General features: G+C 43.1%; 1 protein-coding gene across 1 annotated transcript in view; it reads right to left on the bottom strand.

The window, feature by feature from the left end:
- LOC138646176 (zinc finger protein 665-like) overlaps positions 1–25,917 on the bottom strand; it is a 40,228-nt gene extending 14,311 nt beyond the window's left edge. Inside the window, exons 1-4 of the mRNA XM_069735641.1 lie at positions 25,858–25,917; positions 16,487–16,595; positions 11,498–12,382; positions 9,602–9,663 (exon numbers count right to left, since the gene is read on the bottom strand). Of these exons, the coding sequence (XP_069591742.1) occupies positions 9,602–9,663; positions 11,498–12,382; positions 16,487–16,571 (1,032 nt within the window). The 5' untranslated portion in view covers positions 16,572–16,595; positions 25,858–25,917. The remainder of the gene's footprint in view (positions 1–9,601; positions 9,664–11,497; positions 12,383–16,486; positions 16,596–25,857) is intronic.
- Positions 25,918–26,794: the final 877 nt, after the last annotated feature.

Here is a 26,794-nt window from a genome sequence, read left to right on the forward strand (position 1 = left end):
CATCCTCCCTCGTTCTCACCCTGACCTCTTCATGCTGTATATCACCTGACTGACACTGAACTGCTGGAGTTTCTGGATGTACAGAAGTGAGTATACATGGAGAAGAGAGGCAACAAACGGAAGATCGACCTGGGCAAACATTGTGTATCTATCTGGTCAACACCTTCGGACTCCTCCCTTGCTTCATCAAGGTTCACATAGGCTTGTTTAGCCCCCCCAAGGGGGAGAAGACCGGATGATATCAGTCATATATGATATAAATATCGCTCCAGGTTTTATGCAGATAAGGCAGCAGAACCAACCTAGATAAGCCAATGTATCTAATCATAACATGTGTACTACTACTCAGCTACTACTTATGCACAGAATATAAATTACTGAGAACAAACTAGCAATGACCGACTGGTACAGAGGGGAGAGGGTCCTGCCTATGTGGGCTTATATTCTTCAGGATAATGGGGAGAGAGAGAGAGAGAGTAGGTCGGGGGTTTGCGGCACTTCTGGGGTGATGAGATGGCAGTGGTGTCCTTGCAGGCTGTAAGTTCTCTCGATGAGATGGGTTTCCAAGTTCAGCCTAACAGATCCTTGGTGGATAATCAGACGTATTGGGGCCTAGAATTCCAGAGGATGGCGGATACTCGGAAGAAGTTTTGGAGGTGACTGGATGAGGAATGAATAAGTGTGGAGGAGAGAAGGAGGTCTTGAGAGGGCCAGAGATCACGTGTCTGAAGGTAGCAGATTTGTTCGGAGATATACAGAGGAGACAGATTACGGACGGTTTTGCAGCTCAATGTTTGTACTTTGAACATTATACGTTGGGAAACTGGGAGCAAACAAAGGGATTTGCAGAGGGGAGAAACAGAAGAGTAGCGAGGAGAGAGGTGGATTATTCTGTTAAGGATGACCTGGAGAGGTGCAAGAGTGTTTGTAAGGAGGCCACAAAGGAGGATATTGGAGTAAAGCCTGACAAGAAGGAGAATATGGCTGATAGACATTCTGGAAATCCGGACAGCAGAGGTGAAATCAGGGCAAGAGAGGTAGATCTGAGTGTCATCAGCATATAGATGGTACTGCATGCAATGGGACTTTATGAATTGTCCTAGACCAAACGTATAGATTAAGAGTATGGGTGCCAGAACAGTCTTGAGGGACACCATCAGAGAGAGGGTAGGATGAGGAGGTAAAATGGAGAGCCGATGATTTACCATAATAACCAGGCGTCTGCTGAAGATCTCAGTACCTGTCAATATGGTACTCCTAAGAAAGCTAGACCATGGCTGGCGTTCATAGGAGACTATGATTTTCACTATACACAGCAATCCTGTAATACATGAGATCGGCTGATAGACGGTTCATTACCATGAAAAGGACAACAAAAATACAGTAAATATTTTAAAAAGTTTTTAAAAATAAAAAAGATAAATTTGAATCCCCTCTCTTTTACCTCAATAAAAATAGCAAAAAGAAAAAAAATATTACTCTAACATCTCCGCATCTGTAAAAGTCTGATCTGTCAAAATATAAAGTTGATTAACTTCATCTTCAAATGCCATAATGAGAAAATAATCAAAACACCAAAATTTAGATTATTTGGCTCCCGCAACACCACAAACAAATGCGAAGAAAACAAAGTATTTACTTCAAATTGGTAACAATAAAAACATAAAGCTCAGGCACAAAAAAAACAATCCACCAAACACCGCTCCATCAACCTAAAAATATTATGGGTCTCAGAAAATGTCAAGATAAACCCCACAGTCTCCAACACACCGTATGATCGTGGCCACCATAGCTCATTCACACAGTATGATAGTGGCCCCCGCACAGTTGATGGTGGTCCCCAGTGTCCCCCCCCCACAAGTCTGATTGTAGCCTCCTACAGTCCACCCCCACACACAATATGACGACTCACCACGGCATGACACTACTACTAAAAGTCTCCCCACACATTGATAGCCTCATAATTTTTCATTCCAATAATTCCGGTTTGCATTTTTTTTTAAACAAAACTAAATAGGTCCCTAAAAAAGAGGGAATTAGACCTACTGGTAATTCAGTTTCTAGGAGTCCCTCAAGACACCACCTCAGGACGTAGTCCTTCCTTGACCTGTGGCTGGACAGGATCACAGAGAGGTTAAAAGGTTCCTCTCGCCTCCACATTCAGGTGTTTTTTCAAAGTAATGTAACCAAAGGATGGATGCAAATGGTCTATACGAGCCACTAGAAACTCATATGTAAGGTAAACACGTTAACGGCCCCAGCTCGATCTTGAGCCATGGCGACCCAATGGATGAACGATCTGCAGGAAGGTCGATCTTGTGTAGGCCTAAAGATAAACATAAGGGAGGGGAAATAAGATGCTGTCCTGAGGGACTCCTGGAAACTGAATTACTGGTAGGACTGATTCCCTCTTTCCAGTATGTCCGTTAGGGCCGCACACCAGAGAAATAGCACCAGGGTGTGTACAGAAGGCCTGAAGGACCAAAGAACTAGGCTAGATACAGGTCCTTCTCAAAAAATTAGCATATAGTGTTAAATTTCATTATTTACCATAATGTAATGATTACAATTAAACTTTCATATATTATAGATTCATTATCCACCAACTGAAATTTGTCAGGTCTTTTATTGTTTTAATACTGATGATTTTGGCATACAACTCCTGATAACCCAAAAAACCTGTCTCAATAAATTAGCATATTTCACCCATCCAATCAAATAAAAGTGTTTTTTAATAACAAACAAAAAAACCATCAAATAATAATGTTCAGTTATGCACTCAATACTTGGTCGGGAATCCTTTGGCAGAAATGACTGCTTCAATGCGGCGTGGCATGGAGGCAATCAGCCTGTGACACTGCTGAGATGTTATGGAGGCCCAGGATGCTTCAATAGCGGCCTTAAGCTCATCCAGAGTGTTGGGTCTTGCGTCTCTCAACTTTCTCTTCACAATATCCCACAGATTCTCTATGGGGTTCAGGTCAGGAGAGTTGGCAGGCCAATTGAGCACAGTAATACCATGGTCAGTAAACCATGTACCAGTGGTTTTGTCACTGTGAGCAGGTGCCAGGTCGTGCTGAAAAATGAAATCTTCATCTCCATAAAGCATTTCAGCCGATGGAAGCATGAAGTGCTCCAAAATCTCCTGATAGCTAGCTGCATTGACCCTGCCCTTGATGAAACACAGTGGACCAACACCAGCAGCTGACATGGCACCCCACACCATCACTGACTGTGGGTACTTGACACTGGACTTCAGGCATTTTGGCATTTCCTTCTCCCCAGTCTTCCTCCAGACTCTGGCACCTTGATTTCCGAATGACATGCAAAATTTGCTTTCATCAGAAAAAAGTACTTGGGACCACTTAGCAACAGTCCAGTGCTGCTTCTCTGTAGCCTGTCATGATTCCAATGGCAGGGAATCACAAAAGGACAAGCACCAACGAGCTCTAGGGTGATGGAACCTAAGCTGACCGCGACCCTAAACCTGAACACACAAATAACAATAGCCGGGGAACGTGCCTACGTTGATCCTAGACGTCTCGCACCAGCCGAAGATCTAACTTCCCCTATTAGAAGAAACACAGACCTCTCTTGCCTCCAGAGAAATACCCCACAGAAATAGCAGCCCCCCACATATAATGACGGTGAAATGAGAGGAAGGCACATACACAGTATGAAAACAGATTCAGCAAAATGAGGCCTGCTAAAACTAGATAGCAGAGGATACAAAAGTAAACTGCGCGGTCAGCAAAAAACCCTTCAAAAAACCATCCTGCAATTACTTGAACTCATGTTCCAACTCATGGAACATGAGGAGCAATTACAGCTCGCTAGAGCAACCAGCAGCAAAGAAACAATTATATGCAAGCTGGACAAGACAAAAATAAAGCAAAACGTGGAACAAGAAAATCAAAAACTTAGCTTGTCCTGAAGATTACTGAAGCCAGAAGCTGAGGTAACAAAACACTCTGATAACCTTGATAGCCGGCGGGGAAATGACAAGAAAGCCCGGTTAAATAGGAAACTCCCAAATCCTAATAGAACAGGTGGACACCAGAGACAGCAGAACACAAATCACCCAGTACCATCAGTAACCACCAGAGGGAGCCCAAAAACAGAACTCACAACAGTACCCCCCCCTTGAGGAGGGGTCACCGAACCCTCACGAGAACCACCAGGGCGACCAGGATGAGCCCTATGAAAACCAGGTATGAAACCACAAAATTGAAACGAGAGAAAAACAGTGACCAACGAGCCTGTCTAGGATTCAGACGCCTGGCAGACTCAAGGTAAATCAGATTTTTGTGATCAGTCAAGACCACCACACGATGTCTAGCACCCTCCAGCCAATGACGCCACTCCTCAAATGCCCACTTCATGGCCAAAAGTTCCCGACTACCCACATCATAATTCCGCTCAGCGGGCGAAAATTTTCTAGAAAAGAACGCACATGGCTTCATCACCGAGCAATCGGAGCTTCTCTGTGACAAAACCGCCCCCGCTCCAATCTCGGAAGCATCAAACTCAACTTGGAAAGGAAGCGAAACATCAGGCTGACGCAACACAGGAGCAGAAGAAAACTGGCGTTTAAGTTCCTGAAAGGCCTCCACAGCCGCAGGAGACCAATCAGCAACATCAGCACCCTTCTTAGTCAAATCCGTCAAAGGCTTAACAACACTAGAAAAATTAGTTATAAAACGACGATAGAAATTCGCAAAGCCCAAGAACTTCTGTAGACTCTTAAGAGATGTAGGCTGCGTCCAGTCACAAATAGCCTGAACCTTGACGGGATCCATCTCAATAGTAGAAGGGGAAAAAATATACCCCAAGAAAGAAATCTTCTGGACTCCAAAGAGACACTTTGAGCCCTTTACAAACAAGGAATTAGCCCGCAGGACCTGAAACACCTTCCTGACCTGCTGAACATGAGACTCCCAGTCATCAGAAAAAACCAAAATATCATCCAAATACACAATCATAAATTTATCCAGATGTTCACGGAAAATATCGTGCATAAAGGACTGGAAGACTGAAGGAGCATTAGAAAGTCCGAAAGGCATTACCAAATACTCAAAATGGCCCTCAGGCGTATTAAATGCGGTTTTCCACTCATCACCTTGCTTTATTCGTATAAGATTATACGCACCCCAAAGATCAATCTTAGTGAACCATCTAGCCCCCTTAATGCGAGCAAACAAATCAGTCAACAAAGGCAAAGGATACTGATATTTTACGGTAATCTTATTCAAAAGACGATAATCTATACAAGGCCTCAAGGACCCATCTTTTTTGGCCACGAAAAAAAAACCTGCTCCCAAAGGGGACGAAGATGGACGGATATGTCCCTTTTCCAAGGACTCCTTAACATAATCCCGCATAGCAGTATGCTCTGGCACTGACAGATTGAACAAACGACCTTTAGGAAATTTACTACCAGGAATTAAATCTATAGCACAATCGCAATCCCTGTGAGGAGGAAGCGAACTGAGCTTAGGCTCCTCAAAAACATCCCGATAATCAGACAAAAATACAGGAACCTCAGAAGAAGTAGATGAAGCGATAGAAATTGGAGGTGCATCATCATGAACCCCCTGACATCCCCAGCTTAACACAGACATTGTTTTCCAGTCAAGGACTGGATTATGAGTTTGTAACCATGGCAGACCAAGTACTAGAACATCATGTAAATTATACAATACCAGGAAGCGAATCACCTCCTGATGAACGGGAGTCATACGCATGGTCACTTGTGTCCAGTACTGAGGTTTATTCATAGCTAAAGGTGTAGAGTCAATTCCCTTCAAAGGAATAGGGACTTCCAGAGGCTCAAGACTAAACCCACATCGCTTGGCAAATGACCAATCCATAAGACTCAGGGCAGCGCCTGAATCTACATAGGCATCGACGGAAATGGATGATAATGAGCAAATCAGAGTCACAGACAGAATGAACTTAGACTGTAACGTACTAATGGCAACAGACTTATCAACCTTTTTTGTGCGTTTAGACCATGCTGATATAACATGAGCTGAATCACCACAATAAAAGCACAACCCATTTTTCCGCCTATAGTTTTGTCGTTCACTTCTAGACTGAACTCTATCACATTGCATTGTCTCAAGTGCCTGTTCAGAAGACACCGCCAAATGGTGCACAGGTTTGTGCTCCCGTAAACGCCGATCAATCTGAATAGCCATAGTCATAGACTCATTCAGACCTGTAGGCGCAGGGAACCCCACCATAACATCTTTAATGGCCTCAGAAAGGCCATCTCTGAACTTTGCAGCCAGGGCGCACTCATTCCACTGAGTAAGCACTGACCATTTCCGAAATTTTTGACAATATATTTCTGCTTCATCTTGCCCCTGAGAGAGAGCTAATAAAGCTTTTTCAGCCTGAATCTCTTGGTTAGGTTCCTCATAGAGCAAACCCAATGCCAGAAAAAATGCATCCACATTAAGCAACGCAGGATCCCCTGGTGCCAATGCAAATGCCCAATTTTGAGGGTCACCCCGCAGGAAAGATATAATAATCTTAACCTGCTGAGCAGGGTCTCCAGAAGAGCGAGATTTCAAAGAAAGGAACAGCTTGCAATTGTTCCTAAAATTCAGAAAACTAGATCTATCTCCAGCAAATATATATATATATATATATATATATATATATATATATATATATATATAGCCAGATCTCGTTCAAACACCAATAGAATTGTTTTTGTGAACACGTACCATCCATTTATGAAGGTGTTTCATAATATTTTGAACAAACATTGGTCCATCCTGGATAACTCGTACCCAATGTTCCTGAGTTTCAGACTCCTCCTCTGATCTGTCATAAGAGATCACCTAATTTAAGGAACCTTTTGGTGAAAGCCGATATTGGTAGCTCTATCATCAAAGATACCCAAACTTTTTTATCCACACCACGTAGAGGTACTTTTCCCTGTTTACATTGTTTGCAATGCTCCAACATCACCAAGGGTGACTCCTTTTTCCATCCCAAATCAGGTAAACGCTTCCCGATTCACGGTTTCTACAGTTGTGAGTCATCATTTGTCATATACCTCATCAAGTGTCCCTGCGGTCTCGGATATGTGGATGAGACCACGCAACATATCCGAGACCAGATATCCCAACACAAATCTTCAATTCACTTTAAGAGAACAATGCTTCCGATTCCTGCCCATTTTATTGCGCATAATCACAATGTTTCACAACTACGATACCAGGTTATTGACAATATACCACTTATGAGAAGAGGGGGCAATAGAATCCAGAAACTAACGGAAAGAGAAGCATACTGGATCTACTCCCTACAGACACTAGAACCTTATGGCCTCAACAGGGAATACGAAGTGTTTTACTAAACCATGATTTGATCTAATGTATCGAATGTGACCCCACGTTATACGCTGTGATAACCCTTGATTAGATTATAGCAGTTATTTAGTCTGCCCAATATGCAGATAATTACCTTGACAAAGGCCATACGGCCGAAACGTCGCAGTTTTTTGTTCTGTATGATTGGTCATTAAAATGTATCTTCTGGATATATATGACTCAGGTTTATCTAGCTCTTGATGTAAATTATTTTTCCTGAAGGCACCTTTGACGGCCACTCCCTTGATTCATTCAGCATAAAAATGCTGAACATTCCGTATAAATCTGGAAAACAAATTATGCAACAGAATCAGAGACAGTGAGACCCTTCCCTGTTGTATCCCAAAATTAATAATGAACTGCAGTGATTGTTGGATGTATTATACTTATAAACACTTCAGCCATAGAATAGACCTTAAACACCTCTTATTGCACAATAAAAGTATGGTGATAGCCACTTCCAGGAACACAATGAGGACTGATGCAGACCAATAATAGACTGGGGCATTACTATCCTTTCTACTGTATGGGATCCGGAGAGCAGAAGCAAAGAGTGGGGGCCAGGCCTGGGTGAGACACGTGTGTGTGTGTGTGGGGGGGGGGGGTTGTCAAATTTATGGGGCCAGGATGGGGGACATTATAACTGCATGGGATAATAAAACGATATTATTACTGCTGTAATGTATTTTATTTTGAGGATACTGTGGGGAATGTGTTCTGGAAGCGGTGCTCTAGTTAACTGTTATTTTCTGCAGAGATGAGTCCTGGCTAGAATTGATGGCGAAATGCGCTGGATGAAGAAAATGCAAGATGAAGGACTTTAGAGTCACTGATGAGTCAGTGTGTTACCTGTACACTGACACTATACACTAAACTATATACAGAGCTGCTGTGTATAATGGCACATATGGAAATATTAGTATTGTGGTTTTTCTTTATTAATGATTGTAGTATTTGGTCACTATGTGCTAGTAATTTGTAGTTTGGCGGTATTTGCTCCTTGTATGTGGTATTATTATGTCAATATGTGCTGGTAATATGTTGTCTGGTCATAACGTGACGGTATTTGTCTCCTGTGGGGTATCATTCGGACACTACGTAGTCTTAGGCTGCTTTCACACATCAGGTTTTTTCTTTCAGGCACAATCCGGCAGTTTCAGGCACAATCCGGATCCGTTTTTTTCTTATGCCGGATCAGTTTTTTTCCCCATAGACTTGTATTAGCACCGGATTGTGCCTGAAGGACATGCGTTTCATCCGTTTTGTGCCGGATCCGTCAGTTCAGGCTTTTTTGCCGGACACAAAAAACATCTCCTGCAACGTTTTTTGTGTCCGGCGAAAAAGCCTGAAGTGACGTTTCCGGCAATAAACGCATGGAACTGATGTGTGAATGAACGTTTCCGGCGACCAAATCTGTTTTTACACATTGAGCATGCCCAGAAGCTTTGTTTTTGATTCTGCCACGGAATGAATCAATCTCTCTCTCTCTCTCCCAGGCAGTCAAAATCCATGCGCAATACAGAGAGCCGAATCCAGCTAAAAAACGGATCCGGTGCATCAGTTTTTCACAATTTACGCCGGATCCGTTTTTTAGCACATTTTCCGGATTTAGCCTTAAGCCAAAAACCTGATGTGTGAAAGCAGCCTTAATATGTGGTCTGGTCATGGTGTGGCGGTACTTGTCCCTGTACGTGGTATTATTCGGTCACTGTGTGGTAGTAATATGTGGTCTGGTCATGGTGTGATGGTTTGTCTCTTGAATATATATATATATATTTTTTTCATTTCAAAAAATGTGTGTAACATTTCCTTAAAGAAAAATAAATAAAAATATACCGAAAAAGAGTAATGGATATTTTAAGATTTTTTTTGTAGGTTAGAGTAGAAGTAGGGCTCTGCCAAAAGAGTATCCTTGTCATGGTGGTAAAAAAATCTTTTGGCCAAAACAAAGGCTGATGGTCATATATGTGATATGGTGCTTGACGGGAACTGTTACTGAGTGATTGGTGAGGAAGTGATGCAGAAGTGGAGGTTTACTAAGAGTGGGCAATTGGACTGTGGAGGAGGAGCTGGGGTGAAACCTGGGCTGGGTCTCAAGGGGCCCAAAAATGTTGCCAGTTTGGGGCCCTGACATTTCTGGTGGCAGTCTTGCACAGGACTGATCTTTCACTGGCCCTCCTGGGCTCAGACTAAACCTTAGTTACAGACCAGCTTACCGTAGCACAAGGACTCCTGGCAGGACAGAGACCCTGGATTGCTGGAATATCAAACCAATAACCTGTAATATATGGATAAATGGGCACAGCATTGGGATGCTTATACATTACATACACGTGAGCCTATGTACGTCTATTCTGAATCGTTCGATCTCTAGCCCTCAAGTAAGGGGCTGGAAGCTATGAAAGTAAGGAAATATGAAGTCTGGCAGGTAACATCCTGTCATTACTAACGCTGTGTTCATCATCAGACCACCTGACAAAGAAGCGTGGATCATCACTCCTGTGGTGCTAATGTTAATGACACAGAGAGTCTGGAATAGCTGAAGTGGCCTAAACAAACAGTTACCATCGGTCGTGCCATATACATATATATAGGAAGAAAATCATTAACTGATTTGTTATATCCGCAGTTGGCTCCTAACCCAGAGCCTTGGTAAAGATTGTTACGAACACTTCCGCACAAGAGATAGACTCCTGGTTTGTAGTATGTTGTGTTGTAGGATGAACTTGATAGATATAGGTTTCCCTTCAACTATAACAAAAGAGTCCCGATTCTAGCACTCAAGGGCCAAGTCTGAAAACTTCCAACTAGATAGAACAAGGACAGTAGCTGAATTGAGACGCTTGCTTCGAAACAGAAGAAATACTAGGCCAATCCGAGCAAAGTTGTTCCTTTGGCTAAGCCAAGTCACAAATGAAGCTGGAACTGAGTCTCGAAACACAAGGACTCTCTAACAGGAGTCGAGGCTAGAAGCACAAAGTGTGGAGTGCAAGGCCAGTGACACAAGGTACGATGCCCGTAGTCAAAGGCATTAAGCCAGAGGCACGAAGCCGCAATGTATGAGGGGTGCTATGAGGCACCATATGGCATTAAAAGGCACCTATGAGGCCCAGAGGTCTTGTGAGCAATGAGAGGCCCTGTGACACTATGAGGCCCAGAGGCAATACAAGACAGAGAGGCGCTATGAAGTCCAGGGGCACTAACAGGCACAGACTGGGGTCAAGCTTGCGAGACCAGACTCAGTTACATTTAAGAGAGCAGTCCATCTCAATTCAGGATAAACCGCCACTGTGAGTGGTACATTTCAATTGTCCAATCTGCCCCACCTGAAGGAGCCAATTTAATGAGGCGCAGCTGGAGGGCAGTCTTCAGAGATAATGTGCTGTATTAACCCCAGGTGTCCTCCTATGGATGGAGCAGGAATACTGCGTTATTGCAGATATGCACAGGCTGGCTGTTGGCTGAGGGACCACTACCCAGAGAGGTGTTAGCCCCGGACTGCTTGTCAGTGGAAGGGAAGCCCGAGACCAACCGATCACCCAGAGTCTGTCCTTTGACCCTCCACCGGATAAGATATTTTAACTCTAGGAAAAACCTCTCATGCGATACAACCTTGTCGGGACAAGAAAAACACTGGAAGGTGGAGGTGAGTGGGGCCCTTTAACCTCTCTGTGATACTGTCAAGTCAGAGGTGAAAGAAGGACTACCTCCTCGTGTGCTGTCCGCAGAGATGTACTTGAAAATACATTTGGCAAATTGTTCTAAAATAATGAAAACTTGCTGCTAAACTTTTAACCCTTCTGACAAAAAAAAAAATGACATTTGAAGAATTTTGGTCACATTATAAAACAGAAGGTAAATGTTACTTATTCAATATTTTGGGTAGTATAACTATTTGGTTTATGGGTGTAAACAAAGTTTGAACATTGCAAATTTTTCATATTTTTTGTAAAAAAAAATTCTATTTTAATAAAAGCAAAATATATTGCATAAAATACAAAGTGTCAGGAACAAAATAAAAAAACCTCTCAGGTAACTGAAGTTGAAAAATTCCATTGTTATTACCCACAATAAAGATTTGAAAATTTGAGCTTGGTTACTAAAAGGTTAAAATAGCTTAGTCCCAATGTGACTTCTCTGATGTCTAACAACATGTGATTTCTTAGTAAAACATTTCCCACATTCGAAACATGAAAATGGCTTCTCTCCTGTGTGAATTCGCTCATGTATAATAAGATGATATTTCTTATAAAAACGTTTTCCACATACTGAACATGACAATTTCTTATCTCCTGTGTGATACATCTCATGTGTAACAAGAATTGATTTATCTGCAAAACATTTCCCACATTCTGAACATGAAAATGGCTTCTCTCCTGTGTGACGTCTCTCATGTGCAAGAAGATTTGATTTCTGAGAAAAACATTTCCCACATTCTGAACATGAAAATGGTTTCTCTCCTGTGTGAATTTTCTCATGTTTAATAAGATGAGATTTCTTAGTAAAACATTTGCCACATTCTGAGCATGAATATGGCTTCTCTCCTGTGTGATTTCTCTGATGTACAACAAGAGTTGATTTTGCTGTAAAACATTTTCCACATTCTGAACATGAAAATGGCTTCTCTCCTGTGTGATGTTTCTCATGTGCAAGAAGATTTGTCTTCTGAGAAAAATATTTTCCACATTCTGAACATGAAAATGGCTTCTCTCCTGTGTGAATTCTCTCATGTACAACAAGATTTGATTTCTTAGCAAAACATTTCCCACATTCTGAGCACAAAATTGGCTTCTTTCTTGTGGGCCCGCTTTTATTTTCCACACTTTTATTTTGCTTAACAATCTGTGATGAATTAGGAGATAGTTCTTTGCTATAAAGGGTTGAGTGGATATCTGAGATGTTGCCATGCTCTTCATATGTTTCTTGTTTGAAGCTATCATCTTCTACTTTAATATATGAAGATATCAGATGTCCTTCGGAGCTGTTGGCATACTCATCTGCCAAGAATAAAAGTGATTTGATATTTGAACAAAACCTTAAAAATCATATTCATATAAATACAAAAATTACAAGTTTAAGAAAAAGTTAAAACTTTCATACATTTTCTAATAATCAGAAATATATGACCGCGAGGCTACAGGGTCTAGGAAAGGGGAAAAAGACAAGAAACAGGGTGCAGATCTAAGTGCAGATTATTTAGTTCAACTCAATTTTCAAAGGCTAAATTGCTCACCATTGGTGTGGCTTGTATCATAGCGTATCGACCTTTATGGTCTGAATGAGATGCCTTGTCTCTCTGATATGCAGCTATAGCCTGGATACAACGGATCTCTCAGCCAGGAGACCGTGTAGTGAAGTTCAGAATAAAAAAAGGGTTCATCCAGTCTGTTCAGCGCTCCCAGGTAACAGGCACCAGGCAGAGGTATTACAAGTCTTCAGTAATTTATTTAAAATAAAAAACAATATATAGAACAACGCGTTTCGGCTATATGCTTACTAAAAATAGCCTTCCTCAGGTATGAACATACCTGAGGGAGGCTATGTTTAATAAGCAAATAGCCGAAACGCGTTGTTCTATATATTGTTTTTTATTTTACATAACTTACTGAAGATTTGTAATACCTCTGCCTGATGCCTGTTACCTGGGAGCGCTGAACAGACTGGATGAACCCTTTTTTTTCTGACATACATTTTCTAAGGTATGTAAGAACGCTTTATTATTAACTGACTAAAGTGTCATCTACATCATGGGTGTCAAACTGCATTCCTCGAGGGCTGCAAACAGGTCATGTTTTCAGGATTTCCTTGTACTGCACAGGTGATAATTTAATCACCAACTCATTATTTGTGTAGGTGATTAAATTATCACCTGTGCAGTACAAGGAAATTCTGAAAACATGACCTGTTTGCAGCTCTCGAGAAATGCAGTTTGACACCCCTGATCTACATGATGTGATGATTGCACAAAGAATCAATTGTACTAATGTTCCTTCCCGATCATTGCCGAGTGCAAAGATCAAACGTCAAAGAATAAAACATTTGTCAATGATCACATATTTCATTATATATGTATATATATATATATATATATATATATACAGTGGGGCAAAAAAGTATTTAGTCAGTCAGCAATAGTGCAAGTTCCACCACTTAAAAAGATGAGAGGCGTCTGTAATTTACATCATAGGTAGACCTCAACTATGGGAGACAAACTGAGAAAAAAAAATCCAGAAAATCACATTGTCTGTTTTTTTAACATTTTATTTGCATATTATGGTGGAAAATAAGTATTTGGTCAGAAACAAACAATCAAGATTTCTGGCTCTCACAGACCTGTAACTTCTTCTTTAAGAGTCTCCTCTTTCCTCCACTCATTACCTGTAGTAATGGCACCTGTTTAAACTTGTTATCAGTATAAAAAGACACCTGTGCACACCCTCAAACAGTCTGACTCCAAACTCCACTATGGTGAAGACCAAAGAGCTGTCAAAGGACACCAGAAACAAAATTGTAGCCCTGTACCAGGCTGGGAAGACTGAATCTGCAATAGCCAACCAGCTTGGAGTGAAGAAATCAACAGTGGGAGCAATAATTAGAAAATGGAAGACATACAAGACCACTGATAATCTCACTCGATCTGGGACTCCACGCAAAATCCCACCCCGTGGGGTCAGAATGATCACAAGAACGGTGAGCAAAAATCCCAGAACCACGCGGGGGGACCTAGTGAATGAACTGCAGAGAGCTGGGACCAATGTAACAAGGCCTACCATAAGTAACACACTACGCCACCATGGACTCAGATCCTGCAGTGCCAGACGTGTCCCACTGCTTAAGCCAGTACATGTCCGGGCCCGTCTGAAGTTTGCTAGAGAGCATTTGGATGATCCAGAGGAGTTTTGGGAGAATGTCCTATGGTCTGATGAAACCAAACTGGAACTGTTTGGTAGAAACACAACTTATCGTGTTTGGAGGAAAAAGAATACTGAGTTGCATCCATCAAACACCATACCTACTGTAAAGCATGGTGGTGGAAACATCATGCTTTGGGGCTGTTTCTCTGCAAAGGGGCCACGACGACTGATCCGGGTACATGAAAGAATGAATGGGGCCATGTATCGTGAGATTTTGAGTGCAAACCTCCTTCCATCAGCAAGGGCATTGAAGATGAAACGTGGCTGGGTCTTTCAACATGACAATGATCCAAAGCACACTGCCAGGGCAACGAAGGAGTGGCTTCGTAAGAAGCATTTCAAGGTCCTGGAGTGGCCTAGCCAGTCTCCAGATCTCAATCCTATAGAAATCCTTTGGAGGGAGTTGAAAGTCCGTGTTGCCAAGAGAAAAGCCAAAAACATCACTGTTCTAGAGGAGATCTGCATGGAGGAATGGGCCAACATACCAACAACAGTGTGTGGCAACCTTGTGAAGACTTACAGAAAACGTTTGACCTCTGTCATTGCCAACAAAGGATATATTACAAAGTATTGAGATGAAATTTTGTTTCTGACTAAATACTTATTTTCCACCATAATATGCAAATAAAATGTTAAAAAAAACAGACAATGTGATTTTCTGGATTTTTTTTCTCAGTTTGTCTCCCATAGTTGAGGTCTACCTATGATGTAAATTACAGACGCCTGTCATCTTTTTAAGTGGTGGAACTTGCACTATTGCTGACTGACTAAATACTTTTTTGCCCCACTGTATATATATATATATATATATATATATATATATATATATATATATATATATATATATATATATATATATATATATATATATATACACATACTAGATTGTGGCCCGATTCTAACGCATCGGGTATTCTAGAATATGCGTGTCCCCGTAGTATATGGACAATGATGATTCCAGAATTCGCGGCAGACTGTGCCCGTCGCTGATTGGTCGAGGCAACCTTTATGACATCATCATCGCCATGGCAACCATTATGACGGCCTGGCGGCCTCGACCAATCAGCGACGGGCACAGCGACGATGATGTCATAAAGGACGAAATCCCACGTTTCTGATTCAGCGACGGGCACAGATCAATCAGAGACGCGGGATTTCTACGTCGATACTGTGCCCGTCGCTGATTGGTCGAGGCCTGGTGGCCTCGACCAATCAGAGACGCGGGATTTCCAGGACAGACAGACAGACAGAAAGACAGACAGACGGAAAAACCCTTAGGCAATTATATATATATAGATAGTTGTCGGCAGCACATCCATTGTGTACATAGAAAATGTTCTGCAATAATAAAAATGCATAAGAGAACGGAACCAAACCATCATTGCTATAACACAATGAAAGTTACTAATCAACTTCCTATATCATCAGTTATATTCTCCTTGCAGCCGCTCGCTTTCCGTCTTCAGGGGAAATAGACGGTTGTAGCAGTCATCATTCTATGAGCAGTGACTGTTACAGCTCACTGGACTGCCTCAAAGCGGCTACAGAGAAAATGTAACTTCATTTTCTACGAGTAGCAGCTCTTCCAGTAAAAAAGCCTAACATGGTTTAAATACTATTTACCTGTATATCACTACTATATCTTTACATAGGCAGATAATGGCCTCTAACGAGCACGGACGGATCATATGGGAGCATTTTTCTTCTCTCTCTCCAATGTCTCCATAGAGAACAGATGAATGCTTGAAAAATATTCCGTATATTGCATACCTCAGTGTGTGCTATGGAACTTTTTTCTATTGCTCAGTGACTTATCTTAAGTCAATAACTAGCACCTCAACTTTCATGTGACAGAGCCCAGAAGAAGCTCATATTGTACCACTCGTCTCACGAGAAATGCTCAAGAGTCTGTGCAAACAGATGGAGTACATCTCACATGCTCTCTGACAGCCACGTGCACAGCATAGAGCGGAGGAGCCGTATGGTCGTGCATTAGAAAGTCATAGCGATGGCACAAATATAACGCTGGATTAGCCTAGGCATTATTCTGCTTTCTGCTATAATCTATTCCTGGCTCTAATTATGAGGCAATTATCTTAAAATGAGTATGTTTGAAGGTCCGGTGAATGAGGAGAATGTGATCCTTCTCTTACTTATTTTGTGGTGACTCCTCATCAGGACGGTTACCTGTAACAACTTCCTCTTTGCACCGCCACTCATTTCCCTGCACATCATTTTCTCCTTTCTCCATTATGGTTTGTGGATTATTCATCAAATGTTTGCCTGGATTTCAAAACTGTGAAAATAATAATATATAATAAAGTCACAGGCAGAAGGAAAAGTCACGTGGAATGTTCTAGAAGGACGCTTCTACTACAAGCTCGTGTGGTCCCTGAGCCGCCAATCGATGCCGACATCACCACCTCCTATATCACCAATGCCACCTTCAGAGTCAGTATAGCGGTGCCTAGTGATAGAAGCCAGGGTCGCTGGAGCAGGGTCCATTGATTTCCTTCATTATTTTGTCTTCACATTTCGGATGCCCTGACATTTTTATTTTCCATCATAGAAGAATTGGTTTGCTTGGAAATTTTGCATTTGTGGGGTACATATTTTTTTTGTGGGATCGGAAGCTATTTTTTTTTTAATGGTGATATAAATGTAATGTTTTTTATTTACATGCAGCTCAATATGGTCTAAACCAATGTTTCCCGAACTCCAGTCCTCACGGCCCCCATGCTTTCAGTATTTTCATAGTGTTGCACAGGTAAGAGAATTCCTGATGACTTGATGATACTTCCACTACTTGTGCAATACTAAGGAAATGCTGAAAACATGACCCATGGGGGCCGTAAGGACTAGAGTTGGGGAAACACTGGTCTAAGCTAAAGAGATAGGTAGATGAACATTTGCTATCTGCCAGTACTCCTCTCTTATATGCAAGGCCATTGTCATGTCTGCACTCGCTGATTCTGGCATAATGTGTGGATGTGACCGGAGGCATCCAATACAAGACCACCTAGTCTGTCAAATAGCCTTACACATTATAGAGTTGTAATGATATGTGCACACGTAGGAAATGTGGTGCAGAATTTTCTGCACAAAATCCGCATCTCCTGGCAGAATACGCAGCTGCGGATTTGCCACGGTTTTTATGCGGATTTTGTGCGGATTTGCCGCGGAATTGATGCGGATTTTCTGCAGTTTTTGCGGATTTCTATCATGGAGGGGTGCAGAAACGCTGCAGACCCGCACAAAAGAAGTGACATGCACTTCTTTGAAATCCGCAGCAATTCCGCACTGATTTTTCCGCATCATCTGCACAACTTTTTTTTTTTACTCATTGATTTACATTGTACTGTAAATCGCAGTGCGGATCTGCAGCGTTTCTGCGTGGAAAAATCCGCTGCTGATCCGCAGCAAATCCGCATCGTGTGCACATAGCCTTACTCTTGCTCACGAATAACCACCCAAAGCTGCCACCACTAAGGCAGGTACCAATATAACTGATAAGTGATACAAATATAGTTCCAAATATAAGCAAATTTCACATGCAGCATATCATAAAGACCCTCACTTGAGAAGCATGACTAAAGGTACCTTCACACATAACGATATCGTTGCTTTTTGTGACGTAGCAACAATATCGTTAACGAAATCGTTATGCGTGACAGCGACCAACGATCAGGCCCCTGCTGGGAGATCGTTGGTCGCTGGGAATGATCAGGACCTTTTTTTGGTCGCTGATTCCCCGCTGTCATCGCTGAATCGGCGTGTGTGACGCCGATCCAGCGATGTGTTCACTGGTAACCAGGGTAAATATCGGGTTACTAAGCGCAGGGCCGGGCTTAGTAGCCCGATATTTACCCTAATTACCATTGTAAAAGTTAAAAAAAAAAAAAACAGTACATACTCACATTCCGATGTCTGTCACGTCCCCCGGCGTCAGCTTCCCGCACTGACTGCGTCAGCGCCGGCCGGCCGTAAAGCAGAGCACAGCGGTGACGTCACCGGGGGACGTGACAGACATCGGAATGTGAGTATGTACTGTTTTTTTTTTGTTTTGTTTTTTACTTTTACAATGGTAACCAGGGTAAATATCGGGTTACTAAGCGCGGCACTGCGCTTAGTAACCCGATATTTACCCTGGTTACCCGGGGACTTCCGCATCGTTGAAGACAGTTTCAACGATGCTGAAGTCTTTCCCCTGATCGTTGGTCGCTGGAGAGAGCTGTCTGTGTGACAGCTCCTCAGCGACCACACAACGACTTACCAACGATCACGGCCAGGTCGTATCGCTTGTCTTGATCGTTGGTAAGTCGTTTAGTGTAACGGTACCTTAAGACCAAACATTAAAGTAAAAGTGAACAACTTTTGGACCCCATGGTGGCTCAGTGATTTGCACTATTGCTTTGCATCACTTAGGTCCTGTGTATAAATCCCTCCAAGGACAACATCTGCAAGGAGTTTGTATATTCTCCCCGTGTTTGGGTGGGTTTCCTCCAGGTTCTCCGGCTTCATGTCACATTCTGAAGACATTCTGATAGAGAATGTAGATTGTGACCCAAAATGGGGACAGTGATGATAATGTCTGTAAGGCGATGTGAAATTAATAGCACTATGTAAGTGAGTAAAATAAACGTTAGTGAAAAATAGCTAAAAACATTAAAAAAAAAAAAAAAACGTACAAGGAAATCATACAAGGTTAAAGAGAACCTTGGCGTTTGTAACTAAAAGAGCCACCTTGTGCAGCACTAATGCTGCATTCTGACAAGGTGGCTTTTAGTTACAAACGCCTGCACACGCTGAAATAAACACTTATAAAATGTGCCCCCACATACTCTGAAATCGTCCCGGGGGTGGGCTTTCCTTCCTAATTAGATGCAGCGGAAAATGTGCATGATTTGAATGGAAAAAAAATGCATGAAAAAACGGATTCGGAGGCCGGATTCATCATTTCACAACTCAGTTTCATACGTTTTTCGCCGGATCAGTCGCTGGGTGTTTTTCGCCGGACAGAAAAAAAACGTTCCTCTTTACATTTTCTCCGTCCGTCAGAAACAGCTTTTTTGACGGATTTGGCAAAAAACGGATGAAACATGAGGCCATCAGGCGCAATCCGGCGCTAATACAACTCTATGAGACAAAAACGGATCTGGTGGAAAAAAGAACGAATCCGTTTTTTTCAAAACTCGGATTGTGCCTGACGGCAAACACCTGATGTGTGAAAGTAGCCAGATAGATATATGGATAGGTGTAGATATATGGATAGTTACATAGATATATCTATCCATATATCTATCTATCTATCGATATATCTATCGATCTATAATATATATTTGGTCGTCAGGTCGGCGTGTATCATCGTGTTTGACATCAAAAGCAACGATGCCTGCAATGTTTTACATGGACCTATCAACCAGCTACAACGATAAGTGAGTTGCCGTTACGTCACAGGATCGCTCCTGCATCGTTCTGGAGCTGCTGTGTTTGTCTACAGCGACCTAAACAGCGACGCTGCAGCGATCGGGTCGTTGTCTATATCGCTGCAGCGTCGCTGAGAGTGATGGTACCTTAAGAAATGTCTCTATCTCCAGCAGAACTGCTTATCACTGTCGTTCATAGTTTGATAGAACATATATATTTGAGTACCATTTATAAAATTCATATGAAAGTTCAATTATGAAATATTAATACATTTTTTTTTTTTAAAGCTGGAGTCGGAGCCGACTCCAACCAAAACTAACTCCGACTCCACAGCCCTGACGGTGGGATATGGGGTAATAAGGGGTTAATGTCACCTTGCTAATGTAGGGTGACATTAAGCCCGTTTAGTAATGGAGAGGCATCAATAAGACGCCTATACATTACTAATCCTACAGTAGTGAAAGGGTTAAAAAAAGGACACAGCCAGAAAAAAGTATTTTAATATTCTTAATTTCACTATACTTACCATACTCGATCGCCTGCAAAAAAATTTAAAATAAAACAAACGTATACTCACTTTCCGCCGTAGTCCAATTAATAACGAGTGTCCCACGACGATCTCCCCTACAGAACAGTGACATCGGGTGATGTCACTGCTCTGTAGGCCTCCAGTGACACACTGACAGGAGACAATGGCTCCTGCAAAGCATCAGTGAAGAGGTTACCTGAGTTCAGGGTCTCACTTTATTGCAAAGCTACGTGGGAATTTTCCCACACAGCAGTGCCACAAGTGAGAATAGGGATTATTTCTCACAGCAGTGGAGGAATACATTGAGGAAGGATACCTTCCGTCATTGTATTCCTGGACTGCCCTGGAGAGCGGTCGCATCAGCTGATGATGTAGCTCTCCACGGGAGATCGTCGTGGGTCACTCGTAGTAACTGGATATCTGCGGATCAGGGAGTATATTGTTTGTTTATTATTTTAATATTTTTTACAGGTGAGCAAGGGCTTCGGGGATCAAGGTAATGGTGAGTATGTACTCTAAGTTGTATGTACTGTATGTGTTGTGTATATGTACTGTATGTCTATGTGTGTTGTATGTATGCACTGTATGTACTGTTGTATGTACTGTATGTTCTGTATGTACTGTAGGTCATGTTGTATGTACTGTTGTATGTTCTGTATGTATGTTGTATGTACTATTGTATGTTGTATGTTATACTGTATGTTCTGTATGTAAGTTGCATGTACTGTTGTATGTTCTGTATGTCATATGTTGTATGCACTGTTGTATGTGCTATTGTATGTTATATGTTGTATGTTCTGTATGCATGTTGTTTGTTATGTATGTATGTTGTATGTACTGTTGTATGTTCTGTATGTTGCATGTACTGTTGTAGGTTATATGTTGTACTAGATGGTAGCCCGATTCTAACGCATCGGTTATTCTAGAATATGCATGTCCACGTAGTATATTTCACAGCCCACGTAGTATATTGCACAGCCCACGTAGTATATTGCCCAGCCACGTAGTATATTGCCCAGTCACGTAGTATAGTGCCCAGCTACATAGTATATTGCCCAGCCACGTAGTATATTGCCCAGCCACGTAGTATATTTCCCAGTCACGTAGTATATTGCCCAGCTACGTAGTATATTGCACAGCGACGTAGTATACAGCACAGAGCCACGTAGTATACAGCACAGACACGTAGTATATTGCCCAGCCACGTAGTATATTACCCATCCACGTAGTATATTGCCCAGCTACGTAATATATTGCCCAGTCATGTAGTATATTGCCCAGTCACGTAGCATATTGCCCAGTCACGTAGTATATTGCCCAGAGACGTAGTATATTGCACAGCGACGTAGTATACAGCACAGAGCCACGTAGTATACAGCACAGCCACGTAGTATACTGCCCAATCACATAGTATATTGGCCAGTCATGTAGTATATTGCCCAGCCACGTAGGATATTGCCCAGCCACGTAGGATATTGCCCAGCCACGTAGGATATTGCCCAGCCACGTAGGATATTGCCTAGCCACGTAGGATATTGCCCAGCCACGTAGGATATTGCCCAGACACGTATGTAACAGGTTAAAAAAGAGTTAAAATAAAAAATAAACATATACTCACCTTCCGAGGGAGCCCTTGTAGTCCTGTCGCCTGTGTGCGGTGCAGGCGGCAGCTTCCGGTCCCAGGGTTGGATAAGCGCAGGACCTGTGATGACATCGCGGTCACATGACTGTGACGTCATGGAAGGTCCTTCTCGCATAGCATCCTTGGCACCGGAACCTGCCGCTTTCACTGCCGAGGAGTGGACGCAACGACGGAGGGTGAGAATAATCTTTTTTTTTATTATTATTATTTGTAACATTAGATCTTTTTACTATTGATGCCGCATACACATCATCAATAGTAAAAAGTTGGTCACACAGGCTTAATAGCTGCGTTAATGGAGTGCATTACACCGCGGTCCATTAACGCTGGCATTAACCCAGTGTGAGGGCTGACTGGATGACTGGAGGGGAGTACGGAGCGGGCACTGACTGCGGGGAGGAAAGAGCGCCATTTTTCCGCCGGACTGTGCCGGTCGCTGATTGGTCATGGCTATTTTGCTGCGACCAATCAGCGACTTGGATTTCCATGACAGACAGAGGCCGCGAACAATGAATATCCGTGACAGAAAGACAGACAAACAGAAAGACTGACAGACGGAAGTGACCCTTAGACAATTATATAGTAGATGTTCTGCTGCATGTGGTATGTTCTGTATGTATGTTCTATAAGTCGTATGTACTGTTGTATGTTATATGTCGTATGTGCTATATGTTGTATGTAACGTTATATGTTGTATGTACTGTTGTATGTTATATGTTCGGTTGTATGTTATATGTTGTATATACTGTATGTATGTTGTATGTACTTGTCATATGTTGTATGTACTATATATGTGTGTATGTGATTTTTTTTTTTTTTTGTTACATTCAACACATTAGCTGGATGATGTGACCACTACTGTCCCATCATTGGCTAATGTGTCAATCACTGTCACTGTAGCAGGCATACCCAGATGGGACTTGCAGTCCCATCGGACAATGCCTGCACGCACACACACACCCAAAGACCCCCCGTACAGCCCCGCAGACAGCCCTGGCAGACCCCCCCGACAGCCCCGCACAGACCCTCGCAGACCCACTGACAGCCCGCAGACCCAGCCCGCACACACATACATACATGCACACAGTCACCGCCCACACGCTTCCCTTCTCCCGATCTGCAGCGTTTCACCCATAGCTAAACCGCAGATCTTTTTTACATCTGCGGTTTTGCTGCGGATGTGCCCGACTCAATGCAAGTCTATGGGTGCAGAAACACTGCAGATACGCACAAAAAATTGACATGCTGCGGAAAAAACAACGCTGCGTTAGTGCTATAGTGTATAGCCGACAGCTGCTGGATTGTCATCTGTATGGGGATGCTATACTCATATCTAAGGTCAGTAAAAAGACGTATTGGTGGCTATCTGCTCGGCCAACCTGAGACATGTTTCACACAAAGTGCTTCATCGGGGGTTGGTATATACATTGAATCCATGTCCTTTCATACTGCTAAACCAATAGGATTAAAACTTACATCATGAAATTGATCCATAAAAAAGGGTCCAAGATGGTGCTGGATGCCAGGAGGTGGGTCTACTGGTGGTCCCATGTGTACATCTGGTCACCAGTCATATGGTCACCAGCTGAATGACTAGTGAGAGGAAGAGGTGTGAATGAGTTCGGTCACATGTGAAGTCATGTGATCACGGGATGCAGTGTAACGCTGATGACACTGCATAAATTGTTGGAGAGAAGGCGCGGCCCAGTACAGTGACGCCCAGCCAGAGTGTCATGTGACAGACCAAGCGCATCACACCGGTACATAAAAAATGGACTACAGTCTTAAATAATACCAGCAGATGGCGTTATATTAGTACAATAATGAAGCAAAGTGCAAGGCAGACAAACAATGATAAACCCACAAAGGGTGATGAAAGGAAGTGGAAAAAAAACAAACACTTAAATGGATGAAAGAAAGGGAAGTGTGAACAAAAGCATAGTAATGAAAAAGAAATAAAAATGAATATAAATGTAAAAATAATAAAAAGAAAATGAATACAAAAAAATAAAATAAAAATAAAAAAAAATATTTAAAAGAAGAAAGAAAAGCGGTATTAAAAATGTATAGATAAATAGGTAAAAAGAATATGAGTAGGTACAAAAAAAGAGGCATATATATTGAAATGATAAAATAAAACAAACAAGGAAAATTAGACATGCGTGTGACAAAAGTGAAAAACAGTCCAGAAAATACATATACAGCTCTTATGTAGTTTCGCATAAAAGGTGTGAATAGATACACAATATACATGCACACATGCATAAAAGGAAAGTCACAAACAGATAAGCTCACGGAAATAATCACATGAAAGGAGGATAAGGCTGCTTTCACACATCAGGTTTTTTTGTTTCAGGCTAAATCCGGCTCTCGGGAGAAAAACCGGAAAAAATAAAAACCGGATCCGGTTTTTCCCCCATTGACTTGTATTAGCGCCGCATTGCGCCTGATGGCCCAGCGGTCCTTCCGGTTTGATGCCGGATCCGGTGTACACTTGATTCCGGCGTCTGGAAAAAAATGTCTACTGTAACGTTTTTTGTCTCCGGCGAAAAAGGCTGAAGCGCCAGATCCGGCGCTTCCGGCTCTTTGCTAGAATGGAAGCCTATGGGAGCCGGAAGGTGCCGGATGCAGAAAATGATGGTTCCGGCGGCCTGATCCGGTTTTTTAAACTGAGAATGCTCCAATTTTTTTTTTTTATCCAATAATCTAGATAGGCTAGCCGGATCCGTCAAAAAAACAGATTTGTCGCATTAGTTTTTCACAATCTGCGCTGGATCCAGTTTTTCCAACATTCGCTGGATTTAGCCTGAAACAAAAAACCTGATGTGTGAAAGTAGCCTAACCGTTACGTTCTTTCAGTCTATGGGGTGTCGGGTGTTGAGTTTGACAATCCACATAGTTTCTGCCCAATTTAGCCCACAATACTTTGTCATATTTTCTATTGTCAAATAATATCTACCCATTTTGTATCAAGACTCTAAATTATCCAGCATAGTTAATTATACGGATATACGTTTTGTGGCTAAAAGAGCTGCAGCTATTAGCTCCTTACTATCTCTCAGCCTTTTTTTTTTTTGAAAGGTGCCAATTAAGCTACTAATACCCGGCTTACGCTACTTTCACACTAGCGTCGTACGACGCAATGCGTCGTGGTGACGTACCGACGCATGCTGTGAAAGCGCAGCACAACGGGGGCAGCGGATGCAGTTTTACAACGCATCCGCTGCCCCATTGTGAGCTCTGGGGAGGAGGGGGCAATGTTCCGGCCGCGCATGCGCGGTCGGAAATGGCGGACACACTGCACCAAAAAACGTTACATCGCTGGAGGCTTCCCTGCTGATTGCTGACCTGGACGGCTCCCTGCGATGTATACACTGCGTACACCGCTACAGCCTTGTTGGGGAGATGACGCTCCTGGTTCATTTTCTGCCGGACTGTGCGCGTCGCTGATTGGTCGCGGCAGCCATGACAGGCAGCTGCAGAGACCAATCAGCGAACGAATAACCGTTACAGACAGAAGGACAGACAGACAGACAGACGGAAGTGACCCTTAGACAATTATATAGTAGATTGCTTTTTTTATTCTCATTTTTTTTGTTTCTTCTGCACTTGTTCTGTGCACTCATATCCTTACCTTTTTGTACTGTGCACTTTTATTGCTTATTTATGCACAAAATAACACTCCTTCACGTCATCTGTCTTTCACATTATTTTTATATATACCAATATGTGCCAATAGATACAGATAATGTAGATGTCACCTGCAGTCCCATGTAACACCACAGATAACACAGTGATTATACACATCAGCAGAATAAAACCTAAGGTCAAAGAGACGTTCAACATGTTGGAAAAAAAAACTGCTGTTCACATAATTCTGCATCGTGCAGTCAAAAAAAATCAGTAATGTAATAGATGTGACATCACAGAGCACAATCCCACCGACATTCCGAGATTTACCTCATGTCGCTCCTTCCTTCTTCTTTCTTTCCTTCTTCATTGTTGTCTCTGGCTCCGCCCCTCCCTGTAGCCCCGCCCCTCCCATGTGACCCCACAGGCTGAGCTGTGAGGCTGTAGAGAGGAGGGAGCAGCTGTGAGGCGTCCTGTCTCCTCTGCTGACTGCAGGCTGTGGTGACTCCTGCTACACTGTGTCAGGGCTCTGCACAGCACCGAGCGCTAAATGTCAGGGCTCTGCACAGCACCGAGCGCTAAATGTCAGGGCTCTGCACAGCACCGAGCGCTAAATGTCAGGGCTCTGCACAGCACCGAGCGCTAAATGTCAGGGCTCTGCACAGCACCGAGCGCTAAATGTCAGGGGTCTGCACAGCACCGAGCGCTATCTGTTAGGGGTCTGCACGGCGCCGAGCGCTATCTGTCAGGGGTCTGCACAGCACCGAGCGCTATCTGTCAGGGGTCTGCACAGCACCGAACGCTATCTGTCAGGGGTCTGCACAGCACCGAGCGCTATCTGTCAGGAGTCTGCACGGCGCCGAGCGCCATCTGTCAGGTCTGCACGGCGCCGAGCGCTATCTGTCAGGTCTGCACGGCGCCGAGCGCTATCTGTCAGGGGTCTGCACAGCACCGAGCGCTATCTGTCAGGGGTCTGCACAGCACCGAGCGCTGTCAGGGGTCTGCACGGCACCGAGCGCTATCTGTTAGGGGTCTGCACGGCGCCGTGCGCTATCTGTCACAGGTCTGCACAGCACCGAGCGCTATCTGTCAGGGGTCTGCACAGCACCGAGCGCTATCTGTCAGGGGTCTGCACAGCACCGAGCGCTATCTGTCAGGGGTCTGCACAGCACCGAGCGCTATCTGTCAGAGGTCTGCACAGCGCCGAGTGCTATCTGTCAGGGGTCTGCACAGCGCCGAGCGCTATCTGTCAGGAGTCTGCACAGCA

The sequence above is a fragment of the Ranitomeya imitator genome, chromosome 7 (assembly GCF_032444005.1).
Source record: "Ranitomeya imitator isolate aRanImi1 chromosome 7, aRanImi1.pri, whole genome shotgun sequence".
Lineage (NCBI taxonomy): Eukaryota > Metazoa > Chordata > Amphibia > Anura > Dendrobatidae > Ranitomeya > Ranitomeya imitator.